The sequence below is a fragment of the Notolepis coatsorum genome (genome assembly GCF_963971535.1).
Source record: "Notolepis coatsorum genome assembly, chromosome: 13".
NCBI lineage: Eukaryota > Metazoa > Chordata > Actinopteri > Aulopiformes > Paralepididae > Notolepis > Notolepis coatsorum.
Genome location: NC_140177.1, coordinates 40,151,668 through 40,175,733, shown reverse-complemented (window position 1 = coordinate 40,175,733; position 24,066 = coordinate 40,151,668). Strand labels below are relative to the sequence as shown.

Below are 24,066 nucleotides of genomic sequence, written 5' to 3'. Positions count from 1 at the left end.
GCTCATGGAGAGAGGATTTTTTAAAACAGCAACACGTGGAGAGCAGAAAGGAGACAGGAATTGGGCCGAAGGAAGCTCGACTTATACACACAGTCCACATCCTGTCAGTCAGACTACTAACATGCTAACATTAAATGTTTGGCCGAGATCCGGTGTAGCAGCCGGGCCAGGTGTAGAGGCTGGGCAGGACGCGGAGACCGAACCGGTCTCGGCGGCGAGGCGTGGCGTAGGATCCGGCGATGAGGAGCCTGGAACGGTGACAGCCGGAGCTGCGCTGACCGGAACCAGGCTGGCAGTGATGGCTGGATCAGCTGTGGAGGCCTTGTTAGCGATACTAGCCCCGCTCGCCCTCCGAGCGTTGCTAGGCCTCGGAGGTTTGCGAACTGCGGGGACTAGGCTAACCGTGGGGCCTGAGCCAGCTGTAGGGACTAGGCTACCGGGCGGGGCTGTACTAGCTATGGACCTCTGGTCAGCTTCACGAACTAGGCTGACCATGAACCTGGAGCCTAGGCTAGCAGTGGGGACCGTGCTAGCTGGGGAAGCCTGGCTAGCTGCGGAGGCTAAGCTAGCAGACAGGGTTGTGCTAGCTGTGGATGTCTGGTTAGCTATAGGAGCGAAGCTAACGGGCGGAGCTGTGCTAGCTGGGGACGTCTGTTTAGCTATAGGGGCGAAGCTAACGGGCGGGGCTGTGCTAGCTGTGGACGTCTGGTTAGCTATAGGAGCGAAGATAATGGGCGGAGCGGTGCTAGCTGGGGACGTCTGGTTAGCTATAGGAGCGAAGCTAACGGGCGGAGCTGTGCTAGCTGGGGACGTCTGGTTAGCTATAGGAGCGAAGCTAACGGGGGGAGCTGTGTTAGCTGGGAACCTCTGGTCAGCCTCACGAACTAGGCTGACCGTGAACCTGGAACCTAGGCTAGCAGTGGGGACTGTGCTAGATGGGGAAGCCTGGCTAGCTGCGGAGGCTAAGCTAGCAGACGGGATTGTGCTAGCTGTGGACATCAGGTTTGCCTCAGGAACTAGGCTGACCATGAACCTGGAGCCTAGGCTAGCAGTGGGGACTGTGCTAGCTGGGGAAGCCTGGCTAGCTCCGGAGGCTAAGCTAGCAGACGGGGTTGTGCTAGCTGTGGATGTCTGGTTAGCTATAGGAGCGAAGCTAACAGGCGGAGCTGTGCTAGCTGGGGACGTCTGTTTAGCTATAGGGGCGAAGCTAACGGGCGGGGCTGTGCTAGCTGTGGACGTCTGGTTAGCTATAGGAGCGAAGATAATGGGCGGAGCGGTGCTAGCTGGGGACGTCTGGTTAGCTATAGGAGCGAAGCTAACGGGCGGAGCTGTGCTAGCTGGGGACGTCTGGTTAGCTATAGGAGCGAAGCTAACGGGGGGAGCTGTGTTAGCTGGGAACCTCTGGTCAGCCTCACGAACTAGGCTGACCGTGAACCTGGAACCTAGGCTAGCAGTGGGGACTGTGCTAGATGGGGAAGCCTGGCTAGCTGCGGAGGCTAAGCTAGCAGACGGGATTGTGCTAGCTGTGGACATCAGGTTTGCCTCAGGAACTAGGCTGACCGTGAACCTGGAGCCTAGGCTAGCAGTGGGGACTGTGCTAGCTGGGGAAGCCTGGCTAGCTCCGGAGGCTAAGCTAACGGGCGGAGCTGTGTTAGCTGGGGACGTCTGGTTAGCTATAGGAGCGAAGCTAACAGGCGGCGCTGTGCTAGCTGGGGAAGCCTGGCTAGCTGCGGAGGCTAAGCTAACGGGCGGAGCTGTGTTAGCTGGGGACATCTGGTTAGCTATAGGAGCAAAGCTAACAGGCGGGGCTGTGCTAGCTGGGGACGCCTGGTTAGCTATAGGAGCGAAGCTAACGGGCGGGACTGTGCTAGCTGGGGACATCTGGTTAGCTATAGGAGCGAAGCTAACGGACGGGGCTGTGCCAGCTATGGACATCTGATCAGCGATGGACATCTGAGCAGCCTCAACAGCGGTGAGGGGCTCTAGGCTGACCGTGAACCTGATACTAGTCGGCAGGCTAGCTACATTAGCCATCGACCTACACCCCTCCATGAGGGCAGTGACACGGTCGGCCATGTCCCGCATCGCTGGCTCATCTGTCGGGCTCTCCGATCAGTCTGTCGATCATCTGAAGCAGGAACACCCACTTGGCAGGTGAGTAATGCTGCATGTCACCGTCCACCATGCTCCGGATGATCATCATGGTATCGGGCACTCTTTCTGCTGCGTTCTTTAATGGTGGCGTCATTCTGTTAGGATTGGGGGTGCTGTGAGGGTGAGAACGCAATTTGCAGACAGGGAAGAGAGGAGGCAGAGACGGCAGGATACGTGGAAATATATACAGACTTTACTGGGACGACGAAACAATACAAAACAACACTGAGGGACACGGGAAAACAAAGATGAACGAAAACGGAATACATAAACTACTTACAACACTTAAGAACATGAAACAAGGTACGGAGAGGCACGACGGGCAAGGGATCACGGAGGAGTGAGGGTCACAAGGAGGGTACAGTAGACGGGATCATCCCTATGTTCCCCGGGCCCTATGTTCCCCGGGTTCTATGTTCCCCGCTTTGATTGATTAATAGATTGAACATTTTATAAATTTTTATTATTTTATTAATTATTAATGTCCGCCTTGTTTCGAACGGTTAAGCTTAGGCCCTCTTTCGAACTGGTTAAGGTTAGAGTTTGGAATCAGGGCTGGTGGTCTAAAATGTTCAATCAATCAAAGCGGGGAACATAGAACCCGGGGGAACATAGGATCCGGGGAACATAGACATGCTCCCCAGTAGACAATGACGCCACGAGGAAGTGATGACAAACAGACACCTAAATACCAACACTAATTAACAACGATCAACACCTGGCAGGGCCAGGCTAAAACACAGAATCAATAACACAACCTAGACACAAAAAGCAATGACACCATAAACACAACTAGACACAAAAAGCAATGACACACACAACAACCAGACAGGGGGACGACATCAAACACAGACAAGGATGGCCCAAGATAACAAATAATTAGAAATTAATTCTATTACTTGGAACCAACATAAGATGGCCGCCTGCACCATCAGGCTTTGGTCACTAGAGGGAGGTAGGGGACCAATGTCAGGAAGGAGGAAATGTCCACTGTCATTCTCATGCCCGGCCCAGCAAGGGCCGGGCCTGGGGACGTTACAGAGTGAGAACATAGGCATCCTCCCGTGGAAGCATAGAGAGCGATAACGATGTCTCACACCAGGAACGCTGTCGACGGGCAACTCAGCAAACAGGGACCCACGAAAAAGGAGTGAGAACATAGGAATCCTCCCGTGGAAGCATAGAGAGCGATGACGATGTCTCACACCAGGAACGAGGCCCACGGAGAGAGAGTAGGACAGTAGATGGCACGACGTCTCACCCCAGAGACGCGGCAGTAGATGGTAGTGTACAGAACGACCTGGCAATGAGTGGAAGGCAGTCGGCAGTACTTGTAGTCTCCCGACGACGAGCTGATTGCCAACCACTCTCAGGTGCGTGAGGTAGAATGTTCGGCATGACCCCTCGTTGGGAAGCATGCAGTTCCTTACCCAGCCCTCACTGTCAGGTGAAAAGAAGCGGCTGGCGACTCCAAATGTATCGGAGGAGGCATGTGGTAGTTATACACCCTCCCCAGGCTGACAGTGGGGCAATGCGCGCAATGACCAGGAAGGGTAAAAATAGCCCAAAAATAAACAGAATAAAAAAAGATCTGTATCTATCATTAATGATGAACATGAGGACAGAGTGATTATATACACTGTGTATATATTATATATTAGTGCTGTCAATAGATGATTTTCTTTTTACTAATTAATCTCACAATTTTCTGTAATTAATCTAGATAAAAATAGCATTTTTCTACTTAAAACCGAAGCTTGTAACAGATATTTACTTGAGTAAAATCATGGAATTAATGTAAAATCAACACAAAGAAGGTATATTTAGATTCAAAGACTATTTTAATAGCTTTCTTTGAATACAGTTTCTCTCCTGTGAAATACAAATGTTCAACAAAACCATCAACATTGACTCAGCTAGACCTCTTTCTTATATCCGCGGCGCTAACAGAAATAAAAACAACCCAGGCCTATGTTAAAGTGCAGATTGGTTTAGAGGATGATAATGTCTTGGATGAACTACCAGTAATATAAATCATATTAACAACAAAAATGTGTTCCATCTTCATGTCAGATGATTTTCAAAAAGGTGCATGAGTCAATGCAAAAAAAGAACAAGCAAATATACTGCTGAAAATTCAGAACGTTGAAGATGTTTCACTCCATAGATGAATCTAGATACATTTATTTTAATGCTTTAAATAATTTAAATTAATCTCAAGTTAAAGCATTAACTTTGACAGCCTTAATATATATATATATTAACTCTATATATATTTCCATATCTGTCCGACTAGACCTGCATATAATAATTTCTATATACCTATTTATACAACTGCATATAACTTTATATGATAGCATGTACAATAATGCTGTATATACTGTATACATATATGTATTGTATATATATATATTTATCCACATCTGTTTGTATATACCTGTATATAATCATTTTACATACCTGTAGATACTATATCTATCTGTAGTGTACATATCCATTACCTACTCTTAGTTACGCTGCTGGCCAGTATGCCTTACTACCATAGTGTCTTTATACCTGTATCACTGTACATAATAATACTATACAACTGTACATACATCTGATTAGCACTATTACTCAGTAGTACTCATTTATATATATTATATCCAGTTTAATCACCTGGGCCCAGGAGTTAAAAACGTTTAATCTCTATCTGGGCCCTGTTTCATGTACGTGGTTCAACTAAGTCGATCAACATGTCCATTATCCAGCTTCAGTTAACCCGATGTTCAAAGCCGGGATTTTCCTGTTTCACAAAGGAGGATTCAGTCTCGTTAACTCAAGCCAGACTTGAGAGTCAGGCTCAAGTCAGGCTAGATGCGCGCTCCCGTTTTAGGTGGAAAGCCAGCACGTATCGATGGCAGAGACCCTGATTCTCAACGGCATTGATTGATTAATTGATTTAAGACTTTATTGACAGATTGCAATAGGCTCAATCGCCTCGCCGACAAGTTAAATGCGTTATCTATAGGCTAATTCTAAGTCCCTCATTACCTCAATCAATCAGATTATATTTCTTTAAACTTGCCTGCTGGATTGAATAATCAAATGAGATCTTGCTAGCGAAAATAACTAGTTAACTGTTATACAGAATTACGAGACGGCTTTCTTGCCCATTGATTGATGTATAGTCAATGTTTAACTTATCTCCAATGTGGTCTAACGGGTTGTTCTTTTGACTTCCACACGGACGACCCGGGTTCAAGACCGGGGTCCTTCTTTTTGCAATATAGGAATAATTCAATTTGGTGCACGTTGAGAGCTATATAAAGAATGACATCCTCAATGCATGTAGATTTATAATATTTTAACTTAAAACCAGGCTACTTTGGCGTATAATCATTAATATTATATTCAAAAAAATCATATAGGAAACACCGGGATTTGAACCCGGATCGCTAGGTTGGCAGACTTGAGCGCTACCGCTGGGCCACTGTGCCAGATGGGATAGATTCATTGTTTATACATTAATGAACGAGAGACCCGTGTTTAGAATATCCCTTATTTTAAATGAAGTTTTATTTCTTTATCCTCATTCATTCATGTGACGTCAACGGCTCATTCAATTTCTCAAATCCGTCAAACAGCGCATCTCATCAGACATCTTAATCCCAGTTACAATTAAAATAACCACATAATGTGTACGTCGCACGAGCGAGCGCCACCGTCGCCACGGTATATATAACGTGCATTATTTAGGACAAAGTGAATTTAGTATCAGCATGTTGGGTCTATTTTACATTTCAAAAGCCCCCTCTGGAAGAATGGAGCACAAAAACGTAATTCAGAATGGTATAATGCAGATCGTAGACTGTGGGAATAGTTTCAGGAAACGGGCTGTCACTTCTTTGCGGGGGCGTGGCGATAGTTCAGGCTAACTTGAACTTGAACTCTGCTTTCGACCAGGCTCAAACTTTTGGATATGTTGTCATGGTGATTTGGAAAATCCAGGTACATGAAATCGGAAAGTCCGGCTAACCCAGTTATCCAGCTAAAGTTATCCGGCTAACTCAGTTATCCAGGTACAAGAAACAGGGCCCTGATTGTGATGTGTGATGTCATCACACACATAATAAACCTCTCCATAAAACAGGGACACGTACCCAAAGACTTCAAAATTGCGAGAGTAACCCCCCTGCACAAAAAGGGCAGCAAATTGGACCCAGGCAACTACTGCCCTGTTTCTATTCTTACCTCCATCTCGAAAGTCATGGAAATTATTTTATATGAACAGGTCAAAAAGTACCTCGCAGAAAAAAATCGAATCTACGAATTCCAATCTGGCTTCAGAACATCCCACTCCAGGGGCGGCTAAGTGGCGCAGTGGGCAAAGCGCTCACCACTAACGCAGGAGATGCTGGGTTCGAGCCCAGCTCTCGGCGTTGCTACCGGCTTGGCTGGTCGTTCATACTAACACAATTGGCAGTGTTAGGGGTGGGAAAGCCGGTGGGTGGGGATTGGACGTTGTGGACAGCGACTCTTACAGGTCGGTTGGTGCGCCTGTACAGCAGAATCAGGAAGTATCGGGGGCAGCGTGAGCCTCCCACGCGTTACTCCTTGCCACTGAGAGATCGTGCTGTTCAGGTGAAAAGATGCGACAGCTGCCTACTCGTGTACCGGAGGGGACACGTGATGCAAGGCTTGGTCCTCACTGCAGCCGACCAGTCGGAGGCATAGTCTAGCAACGTTCGAGACAGGGGAGGGGAGAATTGGCGAGGCGAAATTGACTCGATTCTGATTGACAAGCTAAAAGCAATTGGTTTTGATAGTCTATCAGTGAGCTGGATGCAATCCTACCTTGAGGGGAGAGAACAGATGGTGGAGGTAAACGGTACCCTATCCCCCCCCCCCCCCCCCCTCCCAGTGAGCTGTGGTGTTCCACAAGGAAGCATACTAGGACCGTTACTGTTCCTAATTTATGCAAATGACATGTCGTCAGCTTGTGACTGCAACTTGTTCCTGTTCGCGGACGACTCAGCCCTGCTGGTCTCTGACAAGAACAAGTTACAGGTTGAAAAAACCCTCAGCTCGGAACTTGGCAGAATCTGCACCTGGCTCGCTGATAACAAACTATCATTACACCTGGGTAAAACAGAGTCCATTCTCTTCGGATCAAATAACAAACTCGGACCGACGGCTTCTCAGTTACAGTGGGTGACAATATTGTCACAAGGAAAGATGAAATTAATCTTTCCTGTGACAAAATGGCATCCAATGTAATCAAAAAACAAACTAGATTATTGTACCGGATCTCCTCTCTGGTAAACAAGAATAACCTGAAGACTCTGGCAGGAGCACTCATTCAAGGGTACTACGACTATGCTTGCACTTCATGGTACCAAAGCACCTCAAAGGCCTTAAAAACTAAATAACAACATCACAAAACAAACTGGTCAGACTACTGCTTGACCTTACTCCTAGAACCCACTTTGAGTACAGCAACTTGCAATGGGCCTGGTCTGCAAGATACAATACACCACTCAGGTACCCATGTACATGTCAAAATACTTCCCAAAGGTCAGTGAATACCACGACCACAAAACCAGAGGGAGCTCCACAAATCATGTCAAACCCAGATTCGGCTCAAACAAGGGACTGAACACGTTTCGCAATTATGCCACATCAATGTGGAACGCCCTACCCACAGCTGTAAAGGAATGCGAATCACTACCCACTTTCTCTAAACCACTCTCAAAGAGCACCTACGGGAGACTGCAATTAGAAACTGGCCCCTGTAAATATCCAAACCCAACCCTAACCCCCTCCAATGTACAGTCCCCCCCCCCCCTATGATCCCACCAGAGGGGTAGATATCTGTAAATGTACTATACAATTTATTTTAAAATATGTTTCAATATAAATAAGATGGCAAAGTTTGTTAACTGAAATAATACAAAATCTTTAGCCTTCATGGCAAATCTATTTTATTTTTAAATTATTGTGTCACATTTGTGGTGGCCTATTTTGTTTTCAACTAAATGTTGATGACATAAATGTTTATGCTCATAAAAGTATCACAACAAAGATTGTTAATCACAAATGTAATTTAGATTAAAGAAAAAATATCTTCAACAAAAGAAAAATCCATCATCTGTCATCATCACCTTCAGCAAACTGAAACCTCACTTAGAATTCAGCTCCTCAAAGCACGCCTGCCTTTGAATTAATGTTTTTTTGTTGTTACCCTAGTGGGAGTATTTATTTTTTATTACAATTCCATTATGATTTTATGTCCTTTATGTATTTAACAATATAATTAGACATTATAGATTTCTCTGCAATGTGGTCTCTTGTCTTCCTTGTATTCTTTTTCATATCACCTAGATGGAGATTAGTAGGATTAAAGCACTGATATTCAGGATCTAGTCATCTTGAAAAGTCTGAATCTGGATCAGGGTGATCTTATCCTGGATTGTTTTGAAATACCGGGACAAAATCTGGCCCAGTTGTCTGATCCTGGATCACAAAAAATGGGATTTAAAAATCTGATCGGATCAGATAGGGATTAAACGTTTTGAACTCCTGGGCCCTGTACATTGTATATTACTATTCGCTGCCGGCGGGACAAAACCTCATAACTCAATTTTTTTTAATTATACATCAACTCCATAGATCATCCTCCATATGTGTGTGGGTCTTACAAAGTTTAAACAATGGGAAAGCATTAAACCAATCACCTGTCTAAACCTCGTAACTTTATTCGCCCTCAAATCTGTGTTCGTTTTTTTCATCTGCTGAAAAGTTGGGTTTTTGGAGTTATGAGGTTTTGTCCCGCCAGCAGCGTATTGCACTTTACTGTTACGATGCCATTGTACTGTACCTGTGCTGTATATGACTAATGAATACATTTTAATCTAACCTGAATGGAATCTAATGATCCTGGCTTGCAGGGTGAGAGACTGCATTAAAGATCTCTCTCTCTCTCTCTCTCTCTCTCTGTAGGAGCTACAGAAGTTTGACCAGTATATCTTCTCAGACTACAGTAGTTTCCTACTGGTTCAGAACGTCTATGATGACATACTGACAGATATCCTGAGTAAAGAGATAGACAGAGGTATCTATCTATCTATCTATCTATCTATCTATCAATTAATTACTTAATTAATTAAGTCCCAAGTCCCTCAGTTAAATCAAGTCCCAGGTGTGGCTACACGTTTTGTAATAAAGGCAGGTCTCAATCAGAATCAGGGTCTACATTAATTGTTTATCTGGTTGTCATTGATGCTGTGAAGCAGTTTATTTTATTTATCTATTTTTACTTGCATTCAAACATCACACGTCACATTTTCTGATTGCCATGGCGGAACAGAGAAGTTGTCTTTACCAAGACAACACGAGACAAGATGATTCACTTATAGATCACCAGCTTATAGCGAAGTGTGGTGCATTATATTCATTATGTATTGTCCCTGTGAGATCATATATTATTATATTATATTGATTATGTATTGTCCCTGTGAGATAATATATTATTATATTATATTGATTATGTATTGTCCCTGTGAGATAGATTCAGATTCAGAGTTTTATTTGCCACATGGAAGCAATACAATCATAGTTTTCATACAAAATCATAAATACAGTTCTACCATGAGCAAAAGGAGCAGGAAGAAGAATAAATCTTATAGTTACCTGCCCCATATTCCTATACTAAACAAGTATCAGTTGATGGTCGGCGTACAACCTAATTTACACAAAATAATAATTCATACCATATACAAAGAAACAAACAATCCACAGATTAAACAAGACAAAAAAGTATAATAATAATAAAGAAAAGAAAAAATCTCACTATTCAGATTCACATTTGAATTTCATACTGACTAAATATATATGTTTTATAATTATTTTTGAATTGACAAACACTATTACATCCCTTAAGCTCGCTATGGAGAGAATTCCACAACTTTACACCAATAACTGAAGGACAGATCTGTTAAGTGTGGTACGTGCAAACCGATTTAAATTTAATTTCCTCCTACTAAACTCACTTTCTAAATGAAAAAGATTTAGTAACTTTTCTGGCAGTATCTTATTTCTTGCCCTAAACATAATTAACACTGTTTGAAACTTAACCATGTCTTCAAGTTTAATTATTCTAGATTTAATAAATAATATGTTTGTGTGTTCTCGATAATTCACTTTGTGTGATTCTTACAGCCCTCTTCTGTACCATAAGTATTCCCCCATACTTCAACACAATAACTAAGATAAGGTGAGATGAGTGAACAGTAGAGTGTTCTCATTGCCTCATACTCTAACACATCCTTTACTTTATTCATAACAAAAATACTCTAATCTTTTTTTAACATGTGCTATGTGAGACTTCCATGTTAGTTTATCATCCATAATTACACCAAGAAAACAAAATTCAGTAACTCTCTCAATATCAACTCCATCTATGGACAATACTATATTTTCATCTCGTTTTCGATTGCTAAAAATCAGTTAAAAAAAAGTTTAGATTCCGTGATAGTTTATTTACATCAAACAATTTTTTTTTAGCTTTTTCATTTTATACACAATATATTCAGCTAGTTCCTTTAAATTATTTCCAGAGCTAAATAAATTGGTATCATCAGCAAACAAGACAAACTGTAATAGGTTTGAAACATCACAAATATCATTAATATATAAAAGAAAGATTTTAGGCCCCAAAACCGAACCTTGAGGTACCCCACATTAAATTTTCATGAGCTCAGATTTGACATCTGCCAACTGTACATATTATATATATAGATCAACTAAATAAATCAATAAATCATTACTAAAAGCTAATCTCATCACATAATTCATTCTGATTGTCCCGCCCCCTTCTCTTCTTCTCCCCTCCTCAGTGGTCCAGGAGGCTGCCAGTCAGAAGAACAACCATCTCCTATTGGACTCTTCAGATCTGCAGGCGGTCAGTCAGTACAGTCTGATTGGACATACACCTCCTCGCTCTTCCCCCAACAGCCCAGCCAATCAGGGTCGATCTGCCTCTCCTCCTGTAGCCATTCAGGAAGAAGCATCTTCCCCTTCTGTGGGAAATGACCTTTGCCCTCAGAATGACCCTAAACCTAACCTGGACTGTAACTCTAGTCCAGCAACATGCTGTCCTGTCATAGCTGTCAGGCAACAGTCAGACCAACCGACACCTGGACCAGATCCCAGACCAGTTTCTGAGACATCTGGACCAGAACCAGGATCAGATCCCAGACCAGTTTCTGAGAAATCTGGACCAGAACCAGGACCAGATCCCAGACCAGTTTCTGAGACATCTGGACCAGAACCAGGACCAGATCCCAGACCAGTTTCTGAGACATCTGGACAAGAACCAGGACTCAGACTAGTCTCTGAGTCATATGGACCAGAACCAGGACCAGATCCCAGACCAGTCTCTGAGTCATCTGGACCCGGACCAGATCCCAGACCAGTTTCTGAGTCATCTGGACCAGGACCAGATCCCAGACCAGTCTCTGAGTCATCTGGACCAGGACCAGATCCCAGACCAGTCTCTGAGTCATCTGGACCAGGACCAGATCCCAGACCAGTCTCTGCGTCATCTGGACCAGGACCAGATCCCAGACTAGTCTCTGAGTCATCTGGACCAGAACCAGATCCCAGACTAGTCTCTGCGTCATCTGGACCAGGAGGCCTCACAGTCCCAGGAGCCTCTGGCCCCACTGAGCCTCCTACAGCTGGGATCTCCTCTCCCAGAACCTCCCCTCTCCCCTCACCAGCTGCCCCATTCTCTCCATCTGACCTGTCTGTCCCTCCATCTGACAGGTGTGTTCCTCCATCTGACCTGTCTGTCTCTCTATCTGACCTTTCTGTCTCACCAGCTGCCCCATTCTCTCCATCTGACCTGTCTGTCTCTCCATCTGACCGGTCTGTCCCTCCATCTGACCTGTCTGTCTCTCTATCTGACCTGTCTGTCTCACCAGCTGCCCCTGTCTCTCCATCTGACCTGTATGTCCCTCCATCTGACCCGTCCGTTTCTCCATCTGACCTGTGTGTCCCACTATCTGACCTGTCTGTTTCTCCATCTGACCTGTCTGTCTCACCAGCTGCCCCTGTCCCTCCAGCTGACCTGTCTGTCCCTCCATCTGACCTGTCTGTCTCTCCATCTGACCCGTCTGTCTCTCCGGCGAGCCCTATAGAAGATGACCCGTCTGTCTCACCTACAGCCGTCTCTCTCTCAGTTGACTCTACCTGCCAGCATCCAGCTTCCTCACTGGCCCAGGCCAACTCCGAAGTCCCTCCCCCCTGTACAGAAGGACCAATGAGGTCCAGCCTGGCGTCTCTGAGCGCTATAATTGGCTTTGAGTCCACAGCGCCTCCTGCAGGCCAGAGAGTGGTGCAGCGGGCGACCGACAGAGCTGTTTACCTGCGGAGAGGAGGAGAGGGCAGAGAGGTGGAGAGGGAAGAGGAGGGAGAGAGAGAGGGAGGTGGAGAGAGGAGAGGAGAAGAGGGAGAGAGAGAGGGGGAAAAGGAGAGACCGAGAGAGGAAGAGAGAGAGAAGGGAGAGGAGAGCGAGAGGGGAAAGGAGGGAGAGAGGGAAAAGGAGGGAGGGAGAGAGGGAGGGAGAGAGGAGGGAGAGAGAGAGAAGGGAGAGGAGAGCAGGGGGGAGGGAGAGAAAGGGAGACAGGGAGCAGAGAGAGAAACGAAGGAGGGGAGATCTGAGCAAGTTTTGGTTCAGCCCACTGCTGACCAGCACTGCAGTTTCTCTGGTTTGCCAGCAGAGAGCGCTAATACCACGGCCAGCACACAACAAAGAGAAGGGGAAAGGAGGGAAGAGGAGGAGGAGGAGATACTAGAGCTTCAAGTTGGGAAGGAGAAAGAGGAGGGTCTCCAGACCCCTCAGCCAATGGCGTGCCAGGCAGATAGCGATGCAGCACTGCCATTGGACTGTGTGTCTGTTAACACAGAGCTGGTTACTGAGGTCATCGAGAAGGAGATGCTGGTCACACCCTGTCCCCATGGCAATCATACAGCCTGACATGTCATCATGGCAACCATACAGCCTGACATGTCATCATGGAAACCATACAGCCTGACATATCACCATGGCAACCATACAGCCTGACAACGTGATGAACTGTTGAATAAAAAAGCCTGACCAACTATACGTACTTAACTGGTAAAGTTATCTCTGGTAATGTTATCTCTGGTAAAGTTATCTCCTGACCAACTAGGTAACTGGTAAAATGATCTCCTGACCAACTAGTTCACTGGTAAAGTTATCTCCTGACCAACTAGTTAACTGGTAAAGTTATCTCTGGTAAAGTTATCTCCTGACCAACTAGTTAACTGGTAAAGTTATCTCCTGACCAACTAGTTAACTGGTAAAGTTCTCTGGTAAGGTTATCTCCTCACCAACTAGTTAACTGGTAAAGTTATCTCCTGACCAACTAGGTAACTGGTAAAATTATCTCCTGACCAACTAGTTCACTGGTAAAGTTATCTCCTGACCAACTAGTTAACTGGTAAAGTTATCTCTGGTAAAGTTATCTCCTGACCAACTAGTTAACTGGTAAAGTTATCTCCTGACCAACTAGTTAACTGGTAAAGTTCTCTGGTAAGGTTATCTCCTCACCAACTAGTTAACTGGTAAAGTTATCGCTGGTAAAGTTATCTCCTGACCAACTAGTTAACTGGTAAAGTTATCTCTGGTAAGGGTTAATGAGATGAATTCATGCGCTCTTTGGAGAAGATATATAAATATATACATCCAGCATTGCTGACCTGTGTATTCCAAGGTTCAAAACGAATATGGGCAAATGTTCTTTTAAATTCTGGGGAGCCACAAATTGGAATTCGCTACCTTCACAGCTAAAATGCATCAGTAGCCGGCACAACTTTAAGAAAAAAGTAAAATCTTGGCTCCTCGACAATGTCCAAAACTAGATTTTAAATGCATGAAAATGGCATCTGATACATTGTTGCCTGTGGCTACGTTTGTACTGCTTTTAAAATGTGCATGTCTATGTAGTTTGTCAAATTGTTATTTATGGTCCTGTTTTGTATTGCTCGTCTGTCTGAGACCAAGGACCACAATGGAAATAAGTCTTGACTTTTTTATGTAGCATCCTTGACATTTTCTGGAATCTTGTATCTTAAAAAATTTCGAATCAAATCAAATCAAACATTGTTCTCTGTATTATATATGTATACTGTAAGTGTGCATCCATGTATCTTTGTGGGGTGAGGGAGGTTGGAGAACTCATCTATAAGAGGGACGGAGAAGTGGTGTGTACATGTGTGTTACATGTAATAAATTATATGGGCACTGGGTTTTATGATTGTTGTTTTCTAATGTGACTGGATATGGAAAACAGAATAGTTTAAGAAAAAGAAAGAAAGAAAGAAAGAAACCTTCTGAAAACCTGTGTAATTCTTTCCCCTGCTACACTCTCCTAGAAGCACTGCACGGCAAACCTCCACATTCAGTTAGGTGCTCTGTTATTAATTCCTGGTTGCTGTGCAAATTTGAATAGCTAATAACATTAGTGAAAATGTTTTTCACATGGGTACATTACCTACACCTATCGCCTTTCAAGTTTTATGGAGCATATTTTCAACCATTTTCAACATCAATGGTAGTGTGTAAGGTAGGCAGAGATCTACCAAACCATACTTTATATACATTTAAAATTTGTAATTTAGCTGACGCTTTTATCCAAAGCCACTTACAAGTTCTGTACGACAAGTCAGCAGGAACGCCAGGAAGGGTCCAACTCTTAAGTTGTAACAGTGTTCATCAAACAGTGCTGAAACGTGGGTGCTGCAGTGATGAGTACGGTATACCTATGAACACAACATTAGTTAAAGACTGTCTGCTAATGGTGAGAAGTCAGAATTAGACTGGTCCTTTAGAGGGATATTTCTGATATTTGGAACCCTAGCCCTATTTCTTACTTATCAAGGATGTTGTTGATTGTTAGAATGATTTAGATTGGATTAAAATGTATTGTCATCATACAGCGCAAGTACAGTACAACGAAAAGAGGTTTGACATCCAACCAGTACAAATGTAACAGTAAAGTACAATAATAATATACAATGTACAGGTGATTAAATGAACACGCTTTATATTTGTAACAATCTCAAACACACTACTGAGTGTAGTGCTAATTAGTTGTAGTATAATATGTACAGTGATACAGGTGTAAAGACACTATGGTAGTAGTCATACTGGCCAGCAGCGTAACTAGTGAGAGTAGGATATGTAAATATAGTATCTACAGATATGCAAAATTAATGTGCAGGTAAATGCAGACAGGTGTGGCTAGATATATGTGGTGAGAATAAATATATATGGTATATACAGCATATATACAATATATGCATAGAGCAACTTTCTCAGCAAATTAGCTCATTTATATAATATGGCTTATTCTATCTTTGAACGCGAACTGGACGAGGTGAGTCCATACTGTTGATCATATTTATGAACTGGACCAGGTGAGTCCATACTGTTGATCACATTTATGAACTGGACCAGGTGAGTCCATACTGTTGATCATATTTATGAACTGGACCAGGTGAGTCCATACTGTTGATCATATTTATGAACTGGACCAGGTGAGTCCATACTGCTGATCATATTTATGAACTGGACCAGGTGAGTCCATACTGTTAGAAATCAGATTTATGAATGACTTGAAACGTGTGACATTGTTGTTGTTGTTTTTAATAAAAACTGGAAGACAGTGATGGATACATGAATTCATAGCAAGGGAGAGAGACAGAGACACAGAGGGAGAGAGGTAGAGAGAAAAGGAGAGAGACGGAGAGAAATGTTTAAAGAGAGATAGAGAAAAAGAGAGAAAGGTATAAAGAGAGATAGAGGGAGAGAGATGGAGAGAACCAGAGAGCGAGATAGAAGAGACAGACAAAGAGAGACATAGAGAGAAAGATAGACATGAAGTAGTTCTACTTCTATACAGCACTTGTCTTCCTACAGTATCTCCTTATTGAGTAACAGATTAAAACCAACTGAAATAAAACAAACAAATCATACAGTACATCAGTAAATTTACTATGACAACCTATACATGAAACTTCAAGTGCAAATAAACCTAAAAATAAGTTAATATAAATAATAAAGTCAACTAGGAAAAAGCCTCTGATCTCCACAACTAGAGGAACAGATGCATTTTCTTATTGAGGAGCAAGCAACCTGTAACCATAGGCCTTGAATAACATGGTGAAATGTTCCTACAGGCCACATGGAGAGATGTTCTACAGGCCACATGGAGAGATGTTCCTACATAGAGAGATGTTCCTACAGGCCACATGGAGAGATGTTCCTACAGGCCACATGGAGAGATGTTCCTACAGGCTACATGGAGAGATGTTCCTACAGGCCACGTGGAGAGATGTTCTACAGAGAGATGTTCTACAGGCCACATGGAGAGATGTTCCTACAGGCCACGTGGAGAGATGTTCTACAGAGAGATGTTCTACAGGCCACGTGGAGAGATGTTCCTACATAGAGAGATGTTCTACAGGCCACATGGATAGATGTTCTACAGGCCACATGGAGAGATGTTCTACAGGCCACACGGAGAGATGTTCCTACAGGCCACATGGAGAGATGTTCTACAGAGAGATGTTCTACAGGCCACATGGAGAGATGTTCTACAGGCCACATGGAGAGATGTTCTACAGAGAGATGTTCTACAGGCCACATGGAGAGATGTTCTACAGGCCACATGGAGAGATGTTCTACAGGCCACATGGAGAGATGTTCTACAGGCCACATGGAGAGATGTTCCTACATAGAGAGATGTTCTACAGGCCATGTGGAGAGATGTTCTACAGGCCATGTGGAGAGATGTTCTACAGGCCACATGGAGAGATGTTCTACAGGCCATGTGGAGAGATGTTCTACAGGCCACATGGAGAGATGTTCCTACAGGCCACATGGAGAGATGTTCTACAGGCCACGTGGAGAGATGTTCCTACAGAGAGATGTTCTACAGGCCACATGGAGAGATGTTCTACAGGCCACATGGAGAGATGTTCTACAGGCCACATGGAGAGATGTTCCTACAGGCCACATGGAGAGATGTTCTACAGGCCATGTGGAGAGATGTTCCTACATAGAGCGATGTTCTACAGGCCATGTGGAGAGATGTTCCTACATAGAGAGATGTTCTACAGGCCATGTGGAGAGATGTTCTACAGGCCACGTGGAGAGATGTTCCTACAGAGAGATGTTCTACAGGCCACATGGAGAGATGTTCTACAGGCCACATGGAGAGATGTTCTACAGGCCACATGGAGAGATGTTCCTACAGGCCACATGGAGAGATGTTCTACAGGCCATGTGGAGAGATGTTCCTACATAGAGCGATGTTCTACAGGCCATGTGGAGAGATGTTCCTACATAGAGAGATGTTCTACAGGCCATGTGGAGAGATGTTCCTACAGGCCACATGGAGAGATGTTCTACAGGCCACATGGAGAGATGTTCTACAGGCCACATGGAGAGATGTTCTACAGGCCACATGGAGAGATGTTCTACAGGCCACATGGAGAGATGTTCTACAGAGAGATGTTCTACAGGCCACGTGGAGAGATGTTCCTACAGAGAGATGTTCCTACAGCCCACATGGAGAGATGTTCCTACAGGCCACATGGAGAGATGTTCTACAGGCCACATGGAGAGATGTTCTACAGGCCATGTGGAGAGATGTTCCTACAGAGAGATGTTCTACAGGCCACATGGAGAGATGTTCTACAGGCCACATGGAGAGATGTTCTACAGGCCACGTGGAGAGATGTTCTACAGGCCACGTGGAGAGATGTTCTACAGGCCACATGGAGAGATGTTCTACAGGCCACATGGAGAGATGTTCTACAGGTCACGTGGAGAGATGTTCTACAGGCCACATGGAGAGATGTTCTAGAGGCCATGTGGAGAGATGTTCTACAGGCCACATGGAGAGATGTTCTACAGGCCACATGGAGAGATGTTCCTACAGAAAGAGATGTTCTACAGGCCACATGGAGAGATGTTCTACAGGCCACATGGAGAGATGTTCCTACAGGCCACATGGAGAGATGTTCCTACATAGAGAGATGTTCTACAGGCCACATGGAGAGATGTTCTACAGGCCATGTGGAGAGATGTTCCTACAGAGAGATGTTCTACAGGCCACGTGGAGAGATGTTCTACAGGCCACATGGAGAGATGTTCTACAGGCCACGTGGAGAGATGTTCTACAGGCCACATGGAGAGATGTTCCTACAGGCCACATGGAGAGATGTTCTACAGGCCACATGGAGAGATGTTCCTACATAGAGAGATGTTCCTACAGGCCACGTGGAGAGATGTTCTACAGGCCACATGGAGAGATGTTCCTACATAGAGAGATGTTCCTACAGGCCACGTGGAGAGATGTTCTACAGGCCAGGTGGAGAGATGTTCTACAGAAAATTACACAATAGGACTTTCTTCCACGGCCACAGCCGTGCTAGAGTTTTCTTTCTGTGTTTTTAGTTCCTTCTTTACTTCTTTTTATCTAAATGTTTGTGCATAATACAGATGGGTCTGATTGATATTATTATAGTTTTTTGTTTTTCTTTCCCAGTAGCATCCATGCTGTATGTTTGGATGTTTTGCAGATGTGTTTTCAACAACTCCGTGTGGGGGGGGATGGGGTGGGTATGAGGGAGGGGAAGGGGAAATGAAAGGGGAAGAAAAGAAAGAAAGATGGAAAATGAATGATGTTGTTGTCAATTGTAAATGTACAAATAACTTTTCCTGTAATAAAGAAATTTATAAAAAAGAAAAAAAGAAAAAAATTACACGATAGATAGGGTCCAGGTTATAAAATAAGTCTGTCTGACATGATTAAATGGCAAATCAGAAGTCTGCCTGACACAATGAGGTGCACTTTGGCCCTGTTACAAAAGACTAGATTAATTACTGAAGAGGAAAATATCAGTGGTCCTGCAACCTTGTCTTGGTAACTATGACAACCTCTACAAACATGATAGCTACGGCAACCTCTACAACCACTACCCTGGTAGCTATGGCAACCTCTACAACCACTATCATTGTTGGTCCAGTGCCAAACAAAATACTTGTTTTCTAATCAAACATGTTTGTTGGTGTTCACCATCAGCAGCCTTTCATCTCGTGGGAAAATGGCGCTCCACTTCCTTACACCACACTAACTTTACTCTGTGTGTCACAAGTTTCAACTCCGTCAGGCAACACCAACTGCTTTAGGGAGATGAGTAACTCCAGCTCCCAGCATACACATGCACTCATTCCCACACATTTATCAATCAGCTTAACTCAGATACTAAAACCTCTCAATGAAAACCAACTTATACAAAAGGAGACTTAAAGAAAGGCCACCCTATTCCTCTCATCCCTAACAGTAGCTACGACCACTATCATGGTAGTTATGGCAACCTCTAGAACCACTACTGTACCATGGTAGCTATGGCAACCTCTAGAACCACTACTGTACCATGGTAGCTATGGCAACTTCTACAACCACAACTGTACCATGGTAGGTATGGCAACCAATACAACTATTGCCATGATATGGCAACCTCTACCACCACTACCATGGTAGCTATGACAACCTCTACAACCACTATCATGGTAGTTATGGCAACCTCTACAACCACTACTTTACCGTGGTAGCTATGGCAACATCTGCAACCACTACCATGGTAGCTATTGCAACCTCTACAACCACTATCATGGTAGCTATGGCAACCTCTGCAACCACTACCATGGTAGATATGGCAACCTCTACAACCACTACCATGGTAGTTACTGCAACCTCTACAACCACTACCATCGTAGCTATGGCAACCTCTGCAACCACTACCATGTTAGCTATGGCAACCTCTACAACCACTACCATGGTAGCTATGGCAACCTCTACAACCACTATAGCCCTAGATCTACTAATTTGATTATTCTAAATGTGAGTTTGGTGGAACTCCTTCTATGCACCTTGGGTCTGGAATGAGCTGCAGAATACCATTACCTTAGAAACACTCTTTTGAATACCTTTAACCTCGTAAAGATCGGACGGCCCAGATGCGGGCCGTCACGCACACTTGCGCACATTGCGCTCGTCTGACGCGGCCACGCTGTGTTTCTCCCGATCGATCGCCACCCCTCTCGTACTATTGTGTGCTTCCAGTGTCAAGTTACATGACGAAATATCCGACGAGAGTCATTTGACAAGCCATTCGGACAAGTGACCATGTCCGGTTGTGAATGGTCCTGAATGGACCAGTCACCTCTGATGGCGAAAATGATTGATCACCTTTGTAGCCAATGAAATTCCAGAGCCAGGGATATCCCACACGAGGGCTGATCGCAATGAGAAAGGGTTGGAGAGGACGAGGAAGTCCTTTTGACTAGAGAGGTGAAATGTGGCAGTGGACGGCTATTTTGGATAATCACGCTGCATTATTGCCGGTACACACATTACAAAAACCTTTGTGAAACATACATTTTCTGTGGGATTTTTATAAACTTTGGACCTGTACTACATAAGACTTCAGGCTATGGAACTGTTATGCTCCTACCTCTCAACTGGAACTTGAAAACAGGCATCTGGCAACCACTAAACAGAAATGTGAGTACACAAAACTTTTACTTCAGTGTGTTCAAACCTCTGTTACTCTATTTCATTAGCAATCAAAGTGATTTGTCTTTATTGTGTAAGAAACTTCAGAAGGTCTTTTACAAACCGCCCTGAAGGAAACATGTTGTTGTTTTACATAACCTTGACCTGTATGACTGTGTTATGATGTCTCTGGTATATGACTGTGTTATGATGTCTCTGGTATGACCTGTATGACTGTGTTATGATGTCTCTGGTATATGACTGTGTTATGATGTCTCTGGTATGACCTGTATGACTGTGTTATGGATGTCTCTGGTATGACCTGTATGACTGTGTTATGGATGTCTCTGGTGTGGCCTGTATGACTGTGTTATGAATGTCTCTGGTGTGACCTGTATGACTGTGTTATGGATGTCTCTGGTGTGGCCTGTATGACTGTGTTATGATGTCTCTGGTATGACCTGTATGACTGTGTTATGGATGTCTCTGGTATGACCTGTATGACTGTGTTATGGATGTCTCTGGTGTGACCTGTATGACTGTGTTATGGATGTCTCTGGTATGACCTGTATGACTGTGTTATGGATGTCCCTGGTGTGGCCTGTATGTCTCTCTCATGTAGCTTTTACGTCTTGTATGTGTTTTATTATGTGAAACTGCTCATGCTGCCATCTTGACCAGGACTGCCTGGAAGAAGAGATCTTGTATCTCAATGGGACCTTCCTGGATAAATAAAAGGATAAATAATTAAAGAAAACAAAACAACCACTACCATGGTAGCTATGGCAACTTCTACAACCACCACCATGGTAGCTATGGCAACCTCTACCCACATCAGTTGTACAGGAGGGGATACGGAAGACAAACAACTATTGGCATGCAGTATGTGTGTGTATTGGTGGTAAGGAGTGTGTGTGTATGTGTGTCTATGTACATCAATAAAAAGGTTGCTTGTCAGGTTGAAAGCTGTTTAAACATCTAAGTATATCGGTATACAGTGTTTGTGTACCGGTAGTAATCAAGGAGAAGCCGCCTTTTCTCAGTCCTTGCCCCACAATGGTGGAACGAACTGCCCACCAGTTAGGACAGCCGAAACCCGTCCAATCTTTCGCCGTCGACTAAAGACGCACTTCTTCAACCATTATCTGAAATGGAAATAAAAAAATCTAACCCTAACTAACCTTACTGTCATGCACTTGTCCTAAAATACTAACCTACACTATAGCACTCAACACTTTGATGAACATTGTTACTCAGCTGATAGAGTTGTGCCGTTCCTGATGACTTGTCGTACAGACCTTTTAAGTCGCTTTGGATAAAATGACTAAATATAAATGTGTGCGTGATGTATCTAGTTGTATTGATAATGTATCAGTTGTATTGATAATGTATTAGTTGCATTGATAATGTATTAGTTGCATTGGTAATAAGGTAATGTATCTAGTTGTATTGATAATGTATTAGTTGTATTGATAATAAGGTTGTTCATCAGGTCTGAAGCCGTACGCTGTAGCTGGTCGTCCTGGAGACGAGTTGGTCTGGTCTCTGAAACAGAAGAGAAAGCCAGTTTTGATTGATTGATTGATTGAAAAGTTTATTAACAGATTGCAGAATGGGTACAGTACAGTACAGCTCAATACATACAATTGTTAAGGGGATGCAGACCAGAGAAAGACTTTCGTCTTGTTTACATCAGGGTCCCCCATTTTCAATTCATCATAACATATATGACATACATGACATACAGATAGACAGTACTGCTACATCTATACATTTATGACATATCAGATTTGCAAATACAGTACTGTTTGTGATACAAAAGTGTCCAGAAAAAGAGTGTATATACATTTGACGTAGAAACTGTACATTGGAGGAGGTTGGGTGGGTGGGTGGGTGGGTGGGGGCTGTACATTGGAGGTGGGGGGGTTGGGTAGGGGACACACACACATTGTACTCTGTACATTGGAATACTGACAAAGCCATACTTGGTAATTTACTGTACAACTAGGTTAGGACATTTGTAGGGGCCAGTTTCGAATTGCAGTCTCCCGTAGGTGTTTTTTGAGAGTGTTTTTGAAAGTGGGTAGTGATTCACATTCCTTTACAGCTTTGGGTAGGGCGTTCCACATTGATGTGGCATAATTGCTAAACGTGTTTAGTCCCTTGTTTGAGCCGAATCTGGGTTTAACATGATTTGTGGAGCTCCCTCTGGTGTTGTGATCGTGGTAATCACTGACCTTTGGGAAATATTTTGACATGTACATGGGTACCTTGGTCGTGTAGTGTATCTTGTAGACCAGGCCCATTGCAAGTTGCTGTACTCTGTCGTCTACTCTAAGCCATCCTAGGTTGTCAAAGTGGGCAGGGGTGAGGTGGGTTCTAGGAGTCAGGTCAAGCAGTAGTCTGACCAGCTTGTTTTGAGATGTTTGTAATTTGTTTTTTAGTGCCTTTGAGGTGCTTTGGTACCATGAGGTGCAAGCATAGTCGTAGTACCCTTGAATGAGTGCTCCTGCTAGAGTCTTCAGGGTATTCTTGTTTACCAGAGAGGAGATCCGGTACAAGAATCGAGTTTGTTGGTTGACTTTTTTTTATTACACTGGATGCCATTTTGTCACAGGAAAGATTAGCCTCTAGGATGGAACCCAGGTAGGTAATTTCATCTTTCCTTGTGACAATATTGTCACCCACTGTAACCGAGAAGCCGTCGGTCTTGCTGAGTTTGTTATTTGAACCGAAGAGAATGGACTCTGTTTTGCCCATGTGTAATGATAGTTTGTTGTCGGCGAGCCATTATGCAGATTTTGCCTAGTTCCGAGCTGAGGGCTTTTTCAACCTGTAACTTGTTCTTGTCAGAGACCAGCAGGGCTGAGTCGTCCGCAAACAGGAACAAGTTGCAGTCACAAGCTGACGACATGCCATTTGCATAAATTAGGAATAGTAGAGGTCCTAGTATGCTTCCTTGTGGAACACCACAGCTCACTGTGAGGGGGGGGGGATAGGGTACCGTTTACCTCCACCATCTGTTCTCTCCCCTCCAGGTAGGATTGTATCCAGCTCACTGATAGACTATCAAAACCAATTGCTTTTAGCTTGTCAATCAGAATGGTGTGATTGACAGTGTCGAAGGCCTTTTGTAGGTCCAGCATGACCATGCCGCAGTATTTGCCCACGTCCACCTCTTGTTTGATGTGGTCGTTCAAATAGAGAAGGCATGTGTCAGTGGAGTGGGATGTTCTGAAGCCAGATTGGAATTCGTAGATTAGATTTTTTTCCGCGA

General features: G+C 44.0%; 2 protein-coding genes across 2 annotated transcripts in view; one reads left to right on the top strand and one right to left on the bottom strand.

Moving 5' to 3' along the window:
- The window catches only part of LOC311239337 (protein Niban 1-like), a gene marked incomplete at its 3' end in the record, with an annotated part of 121,538 nt that extends 104,865 nt beyond the window's left edge, over positions 1-16,673 (top strand). Inside the window, exons 13-15 of the mRNA XM_084327643.1 lie at positions 9,136-9,247; positions 11,031-12,707; positions 16,402-16,673. Coding sequence (XP_084183769.1) covers positions 9,136-9,247; positions 11,031-12,707; positions 16,402-16,673 — 2,061 coding nt within the window. The remainder of the gene's footprint in view (positions 1-9,135; positions 9,248-11,030; positions 12,708-16,401) is intronic.
- Positions 16,674-18,904: 2,231 nt separating this feature from the next.
- LOC311238982 (kinesin-associated protein 3-like) overlaps positions 18,905-24,066 on the bottom strand; it is an 81,243-nt gene continuing 76,081 nt past the window's right edge. The window contains 1 exon segment of the mRNA XM_084327196.1: positions 18,905-22,334. Coding sequence (XP_084183322.1) covers positions 22,250-22,334 — 85 coding nt within the window. The 3' untranslated portion in view covers positions 18,905-22,249.